At 42.2% G+C, this 8,272-nt stretch overlaps 1 protein-coding gene across 1 annotated transcript; it reads left to right on the forward strand.

Moving 5' to 3' along the window:
- Positions 1-342: 342 nt before the first annotated feature.
- SDR42E1 (short chain dehydrogenase/reductase family 42E, member 1) lies at positions 343-7,474 on the forward strand. The gene is made up of 3 exons (XM_039352361.1): positions 343-939; positions 3,372-3,479; positions 5,145-7,474. Exons 1-3 carry the CDS (start codon positions 752-754, stop codon positions 6,250-6,252), a joined length of 1,404 nt encoding a protein of 467 aa, XP_039208295.1. The 5' UTR covers positions 343-751; the 3' UTR covers positions 6,253-7,474.
- Positions 7,475-8,272: the final 798 nt, after the last annotated feature.

The raw sequence follows: 8,272 nt of genomic DNA on the forward strand, positions 1-8,272 counted from the left end.
CCATTCCATATTCTGTATTCCATTCCATTCCATATTCTGTATTCCATTCCATTCTATTCTATTCTATTCTATTCTACTCTACATTATTATTCTATTCTATTCTACTCTACTGTATATATTATTATTTTATTCTATTCTACTCTATATTATTATTCTATTCTATTTTACTCTACATTATTATTCTATTCTACTCTATTCTATTCTACTCTATATTCTTATTCTATTCTACTCTACTCTACATTCTTATTCTATTCTATTCTACTCTACATTCTTATTCTATTCTGTTCTACTCTACATTATTATTCTATTCTATTCTATTTCATATTCTATTCTATTCTACTCTATTCTATTCTATTCTATTCTATTCTATTCTCTATTCTATTCTATTCTATTCCATTCCGAAAAGAGCGCGGAGCCAACGCGGCACCGCCTGCAACCCTTTGCCCGTACGGCTCCCGGCCTGCGCGCTCGGACATCTTGCTGTACGGAAGACAATAGCTGGAAGGAGCTATGTCGGACCCCCCCCCCACTCCCCAAGGTCCTAAAACCCACTCGGAAAGCGAGAGAGGGTCGGGTGCGCGGAGCGAAGTCTCTCTCCTCCGATGGCTCAGCGCCCGCGGAGGGGTTTTAACCCCGAGACTCGCTGCGCTGGAGGCAGGAACGGGCTTTGCATGCCCTGCAAAAGGGGGAGTGGGGCGTCCAGGCTGTGACTGGAGATGCGTAATATGGGGCGGGACCCGCCTCTCAGCCGATGATGGGGCGATGGGGCGGGGACAGCCCGTGGGAAAGCGAAGAGAAGCGAGGGAGACCTTGCGCTCCCGTGTCATCAAAGGCTGCCGACTACAACGCCTATCACCCGCAGCCTGGGGGAGGTAAGAGCCCCGGCGTCTTCCAGATGGACTTGGACCACAGCTCCCATCGCCCCCCAGTGTCCGAAAGGTAAGCAAGTGGTGGCTGGCTCTGATGACTGGGCTGGAGGAAGAAGATACCGTGATGTTCTCCAGATGTTTGGGACTTGGCTCCAGCTAGAACTGTCTCAGGATTGGCGTCATTTCCAAACACTGTGAGGCGTCCCTTTGGCTTCCTCCGGCCTACAAGTACCTCCCCCCCAAATCAGTGTCTCCAAAGGGGCTGGACTACAGCTTCCATCATCCCCAAACCCTCCTGCTGGTGGAGAAACGAGGAGATCCACCTTTGAACTGGAGAAAGCTGGACAGACTCTTCCCCTTTAAGGAAGTCCCCTTGGAATCAATGTTCCCGGGCTCCAATTCATTTTATTTTATTTTAATTTTTTTTCAAAATTTTATTTATAATACAATTAAACTGACATTCATCCAGTATATACATTCTTATCAAATCATTCCACATTTTACAATCGATTCTTCATCTCTAGATATGCATCTAAGTTTTATATACAGTACTTATTCTAAAATAACATATATTTCTATCTTAACACTAGTCTTTAATCCCAACTGTCCTCCTCAAATCCCTCCAGTGGGAAAATTTATCCCAGGTTTCGAAATAAACTGATCCACATTTGTTTTTCAATACCATTGTGAGCCTGTCCTTTTCCGCACATGCTAATATCTTATATAGTAACTCTTCCTCTGTGGGAATTTCTTTGCTCTTCCATTTTTGCACAGATGCAAGCCTAGCTGCAGTCAAGATGTGTAGCAGGAAGTAGATTGTTCCCTTGTCGTAGTTTTCTGTCGTTATTCCCAACAAGAAGAGTTCAGATTTTAACTCTAAGTCCAGTGTTAATATATCCCTCAACCAGTTTCGTGTCCTGTTCCAATACTCATGAGTCTTTGGGCATTCCCACCACATATGATAGTATGAACCTAATGCTGTTTTACCTTTCCAGCATAGGGGTGAGATGTTTGAACCCATTTTGGCTAACCTTACGGGTGGGAAGTGCCATCTGTAGAACATCTTGTAAAGATTTTCCTTATACAAGGTAGCTAGAGTGAGTTTCCTATTTCTTTCCCACAGTTCTTGCCAAATATGCAGGTCGATACTGAAACCAAAATCCCTACTCCAAATTAACATAATCTCCTTGACTTGTTCTTCATACATTGCCCGATCTAAAAGAAAGTGATATATTTTTTTAATCATTTTATCCTCAGGACCTAATAAAATTTTATCTAGTCCTGTCAGTTCTATTTTTATACCCCACTCTTTTTTGTCTTTCCTATATCTTGCTTGTAGTTGGAGGTATGCCCACCATTCTAATTCTATCCCTGCATCTTGGAGATTTTTCCTCGATTTTAATTCTCCTCTCTCATCTAGTATGTTTGTATAGGTTATTACTTTCCCCAGCTGAATGAGCCTTGGGTGTATATACATTTCTAGTGTTGAAATCCAATTGGGAACTTGCCTATAGTTCTGTCGCCAGATTTTGGTCCATACATCTATTAGCGCCCGTCTAATGTAGTGCCCCCAGAAGTACTGGTGAACTTTATGTTTCTCATCCCATAACATGGCATGCCATCCAGTCTGCATGTCATGACCTTCCAGTTTTAATAATCTCCGATTTTCCAGTCGAATCCAATCCCACACCCATAGAAGAATTGTAGATTGATAGTATTTTTCCAGGTCGGGGAAGCCAAGACCCCCCCCCTTTCCTTAGCATCCTGTAATAATTTTAATTTAATCCTTGATTTTTTCCCTTGCCAAATGAATTTAAGTATGGTTTGATTGAAATTTCAAAAGAATTCCTTTTCTAATCTAATTGGTATACATTGAAATAGAAATAATATTTTAGGCAGTACATTCATTTTAATTACGGCAATTCTACCCCATGAAAGAGAGCTGGAGATTTGTCCAGGTGTCCAAGTCCGTTTTAATCTGTTCCATTAATTTGTCATAATTGTCTCTTTTAATTGTTACAGTGTATCCCTAAGTATCTTATTTTCTTTGTGATCTGAATGCCTAATTCAGATCACAAAGAAAATTCATTTTAGACACTCATCTGTTTTTGTGAAATGCGAATTGCTTGGCCAAGGGCAGTAGAGTTTGGACTCCGAAGTAGATCATTAAACAAGCATGTTTGATGCACATGCAGAATTGTCTCCACAGCACCAGAGATTGACTCATGCACTTGGGAAGGGGCGTGCGTAAACATTGAACAGGTAAGATTTCATGTAACTGTGATCCCCCTTGATAGGAGTCCAATCCACTTACAATTTGGGAAAAGTTGGCTGAAGGCAGATTTTTAAGACCAGAGCCATTTTACTGCTGGCTAAAAGGCTTTGGCTTCAAAAAGCGCAATAAAAACATAAACCCCAAAATAAAATAAAATACAAAATACAATGTATGGCTTGCATGTTATGTGCACTAAGGTTATATCGTGCTTTTTTCTTTATTTACAGCTTAGGATTTGTGGGGAGGGGGAAAAAAAACCCAGAAGACATGGAAAGAGAAAATCCCAGCAAGGAAACTGTCCTCATTACAGGTGGAAGTGGATATCTTGGTTTTCGGTTAGTATTTGTTCAACAAAGAATTGCGCTTGTTTGTTTTTGAACAAATTGCAGCCTTAGTAATACAGCCTTTGGAAAATTGCATTTATGCATCCAAATTGGCTCATGTTTGATACACACACAAACATCTATCTATCTATCTATCTATCTATCTATCTATCTATCTATCTATCTATCTATCTATCTATCTGTCTTATTTGTTTAGGCTTAAACACTCCCCTGTGCAACTGGATTCTTGATTTTCTTACCAACAGGCCCCAATATGTGCGAGTTGGAACAAATACCTCTAATACCATTTTCTTGAGCACAGGTTCTCCTCAGGGCTGTGTCTTAAGTCCGCTGCTGTTCACCCTGTTGACCTATGACTGTTGTGCTAGGTTTGCCACCAACCATATTGTGAAGTTTGCAGATGATACAACAGTAGTGGGCCTTATTCGGGATGACAAGGTGGAAGCTTACCACAAGGAGATTTGAAGGGTTGGTGAACTGGTGTAAGGAAAACAGGCCTAGTTTTAAATACCGGAAAAACCAAAGAGATCATTGTTGATTTCAGAAAAGGCAGGCACAGCCACACTTCTGTGTGTATAAATAATTCACCTGTGGAGATGGTTACCAGCATCAAATTCCTGGGTGTGCAGCTAACCAGTAGGCTGACTTGGTTGCTCAACAGTGAAAAACTGGTGAAGCGGGCACAGCAGCGCCTGCATTTTCTGCACCGCATGAGAAAAGCACATCTTCCTTCCCCTATCCTGATCACTTTCTACAGGGGGGCGATCGAGAGCATCCTGTCATACAGCATCACAGTCTGGTTTGGAGGCATCACTGCTTCAGACAGGAAGGCGGTGCAGAGAGTGGTGAGAATGGCCGAAAAGATCATTGGCAGTTCCCTCCCTCCCATCCAGGACATAGCACAGAAGCGTTGCTTGAGCAGGGTCTGTAAGATTATCTGGGACACTACACATCCTCTTCATGACCTGTTTTCCTTGCTACCTTCTGGGAGGAGGCTTCGTGGTATCCATAGCAAAACATCCAGATTCAGCCATAGTTTCATTCCATACAGCATTAACCTTGTGAACTCTCAAGCTTCCTCCTTCCGTTAGGTATTCAAGATGGACAGCGATTAATATTCATTTGTTATGTATATATATATAGGGTTCTGGGTCTATACATATGTTGTATATAGTATGTTTAGGTGTATGTCATGTATGTGTTTTACTTTGAAAACGGGCAACTAAACTTCATTTTTGATGTGTGCCATTGTGTGTCATCATCATCATCATCTATGGTTTCTTAGGAGTCTACCCATGAAAAGAAAGCAGTAGAAAAAGAGAAATTAATCAGCAAAAGCTACCCTCCATGTGTGTGAGCCTCTAACTTTGTGTGGAGGAGCTGAATAAACAAGAACTACCTGTACAATTTTGGTTTTTATTTCCTGTCAGAATCACACGCTAGCCCTGCCCACTTAAGTAATGGAAGTTTTAGTTGATTGATCTGCTGCTTGAAAATTGGCAGTCCTCATTCTTGTCCTCAGCACCTTGAGGATTAGAAACAGTTAACATAAAAGGTTCAGCTGACTTAAAGCTTTTGCCATTAAACTGTTCCTATTATGAAGTACATTTTTTTCTATAATTTCCGTTTCAACCTGTATTTCTTATTGTATTCCAGGCTGGGTTTAGCCCTAGCCAAGAGCAAAGTGGATGTGATCCTGCTTGATGTTTCCAAGCCTACCCAAGAGATGCCCAAAGGTGTGAAATTTGTGCAGGGTGATGTGTGTGAGATCCATGAAGTGGAACAAGCACTCCAGGGTATGTCTTGCGTCTTCCATATTGCCTCCTATGGAATGTCTGGCCGGGACCAGCTCAACCCAAAACGTATAGAAGAGGTGAACGTCAAAGGAACTGACAACATCATTGAAACTTGCAGGAAGGTTGGCATCTCCAAACTTGTATACACAAGCACATACAATGTAGTCTTTGGGGGCCAGGTTATAGAAAACGGAGATGAATCTTGGCCTTATCTACCCCTCCATCTTCACCCTGACCATTACTCAAGGACCAAAGCTTTGGCTGAAATGAAAGTTCTCAAGGCCAATGGGACAGTCCTAAGGGACGGTCAGGGAATTTTGAGGACCTGTGCCATAAGACCTGCTGGCATTTATGGACCAGGAGAGCAGAGGCATCTTCCAAGGATTGTCCACTACGTGGAACAGGGATGGTTCTGGTGTGTGTATGGGGATCCTAGCAGCCTGGTGGACTTTGTGCATGTAGATAACCTGGTGCAAGCTCACATTTTAGCAGCAGAGGCTCTGGGTGCCACCAAAAACCACATCGCTGCTGGCCAAGCCTATTTCATTTCCGATGGGAAGCCAGTCAATAATTTTGAATTCTTTCGCCCTTTGGTAGAAGGTTTAGGATACACCTACCCCTCTCTCCGCCTTCCTCTATCCCTTGTTTACTTCTTTGCATTTGTTACTGAACTGGTCCATTTTGCGCTGGGACGCCTGTATAACTTTCAGCCCCTCCTCACTCGCACCGAAGTTTACAAAACTGGTGTGACCCATTTTTTCAGCTTAGCCAAAGCTAGAAGGGAGCTGGGCTATGAACCTGGGCATTACAGCCTGCGCGAAGTGGTGGAGTGGTTCCAAAGCCACGGTCATGGCCAAAAGCTTCGCAGGTCCTCAGAAAAACACTTCATACAAAATGCAGCCCTGGTCTTCCTTGCAGCAGTGATGGTCATTTTGTACATCCCAACATTTTCTTGGAGTTTCTTTTGAAGCTCCTCAAATAAGAAAACGCAACAAGCAGCGCGTTGACCCAGAGGCAGAGCTATCGCCTCACACTCAGGAGACTGTGAGTTCGATCCTAGGCAGCAGATGATGTTTCTCTATCTGGGCTCAAGAAGTAATTGTTGCGAACTCTGTGTAGGCATCCGGAAGGGCATCCAGCCAGTAAATTCTCAAGCGCCATTCGGTTGCCTCGACTCCATCCTGATGCAAGGGATTACAGGGTCGTTAAAAGGAAAAAAAAAAATACAGCAATGCAAAGTTTCTTTGCTGCTCCAGGCGGAAAGAAACTGGAAGCAAGATGGCATCCAAAGCTGGCCTTTTCCCTCTCCCAGTGGGATTCTTTCCCTGCTCTATCAAATCTCCCCTTCACTTTTCTGTAGTTGCACCTGTGACGTAAAGGGATGTGATGTGTATGGGATACATCTGGCAGGACCCAGAAGAAGGGCCTTCTCCGTAGTGGCTCCCTCACTGTGGAACATCATCCCTGCGGAGATAAGATGGACTCCCACTTTGACAGTCTTTCACAAGGCCCTGAAGATGCAGTTCTCCAAACAGACATGGGAAATCCAGAATGGGATGGAATTAAGTGACTTGCTTGATTGTCTGTTTTCAGCAGGGGTAATGGGGGCTTTACTGTTTTTAATTCTTTTATATTTGTTTTTTTTTAATTGTTTGTAAGCCTCCCAGAGTCAGTGAGAATAAGCGGTGGGTATATAAATGAAATGAACAAACAAAGAAATAAATAAATAACCAACCCACCAACCTTGGGAGTGGGAAAAAGAACAGTGGCTTAGAGAATGGTCAAATATGAGAACTTTTGAGTCCAAAGCCAAAAAATGGGAGTAGACAAAGCATCTCAAAAAGGACTCTCTCTTGATCTTGGGAACCTAAAAGCAGAGGAGAGGGAGAAGCCCCTTCAGATGTTCAAGATTCTGTTACTGTAACCTTATAATAAAGGTGGTGTGAGTAGTCGTGATTTGGGTTTCCTGTCTGGACATAACCTTGAAAGGCTGACTTCTATTTTAGTTGAACCCTTTTCTTTTGCAGGAAAAGTCAGGATTATGAGTTTCTTGCTATTTACTGAATAATGCATCTGCTTCTTTGTAAACACTGACACAGGAGGCTGGATGTGCAGTTAATCACCCAGCCACTCAACTGAGTTTCTTCCTGGAACCATTCTTGCAAAATACACTTTCAGACTTATTTTACATTCCTTGGCTTCTAATGTCTTTTTCTGCAATTGAAGTGGAAAATAATAATACAACAACGTTGGATTGTATGGCGTGGGCCAAAAGGACTTCGCATTTTTCATGCTGAGTGCTGAATTATGGTGGAATTGTAGTTGCTAGCAGTTATCTCAAAACTCTGATGACTTCCGTTTCTCCTTGATTAGGGCATCAAAGGAAATTGCTACCAAATTTTAAAATTAGACTTGTTTTACATTTGGAATGAGCATTTAACTCATTTAACATACATTACATTCCATACTTAGAGTCTGAAATAGCTTCTGCACTCCGTTCCAGTTTTACTGTGAGACAAACTAATGTTTGAACTTTTGGATAATTGCTAAGTGCGTAACTTGTGGTGCTGCATTTTGACAATATCATGGCTATCTCTTGTTTGCTGCACTTTTCAAAATTTTCCTTGCAAACCCACTCAGAGGATAAAGGAATTGCAATTTGGAATCAACTCAATTCTCCAAGTTGGGTCAACAGTGGTGTAGAATGTAGATCACTCCACTCGCGTATTTCCAAGCTCAGTCTAAACACTGGGTGCTCTATCTGTATGCTTTAATACCTGATATATTTAGCAGTTCCTCACTGAGATACCAATTCAATTGGTAATGACCAATTTAATATGAAGAGGATTCAATTCATCAAACAAAACTGTGGCCCAGGCATAGCATGCCTACATGAAGACTTTGGGCTTGGGGGTTGTTTTGCAGATGTTTCCAAACTAGAAAACAACCTTGGGTAATGCAACATCTGCAAGAAAACAAGCAAGCTCA

This window comes from Crotalus tigris, unplaced genomic scaffold (genome assembly GCF_016545835.1).
Source record: "Crotalus tigris isolate CLP2741 ecotype Arizona unplaced genomic scaffold, ASM1654583v1 scf7180000018432.44079421565:4894166, whole genome shotgun sequence".
Taxonomy (NCBI): domain Eukaryota; kingdom Metazoa; phylum Chordata; class Lepidosauria; order Squamata; family Viperidae; genus Crotalus; species Crotalus tigris.

What these genes read in the sequence shown, in the direction of transcription:
- SDR42E1 (XM_039352361.1), top strand. Translation starts at nt 752, where the DNA reads ATGATGGGGCGATGGGGCGGGGACAGCCCGTGGGAAAGCGAAGAGAAG. An exon ending in CGCCCCCCAGTGTCCGAAAG is followed by an intron (nt 940 to 3,371) that starts GTAAGCAAGTGG and finishes CTTTATTTACAG; the next exon opens with CTTAGGATTTGTGGGGAGGG. An exon ending in AGTGGATATCTTGGTTTTCG is followed by an intron (nt 3,480 to 5,144) that starts GTTAGTATTTGT and finishes ATTGTATTCCAG; the next exon opens with GCTGGGTTTAGCCCTAGCCA.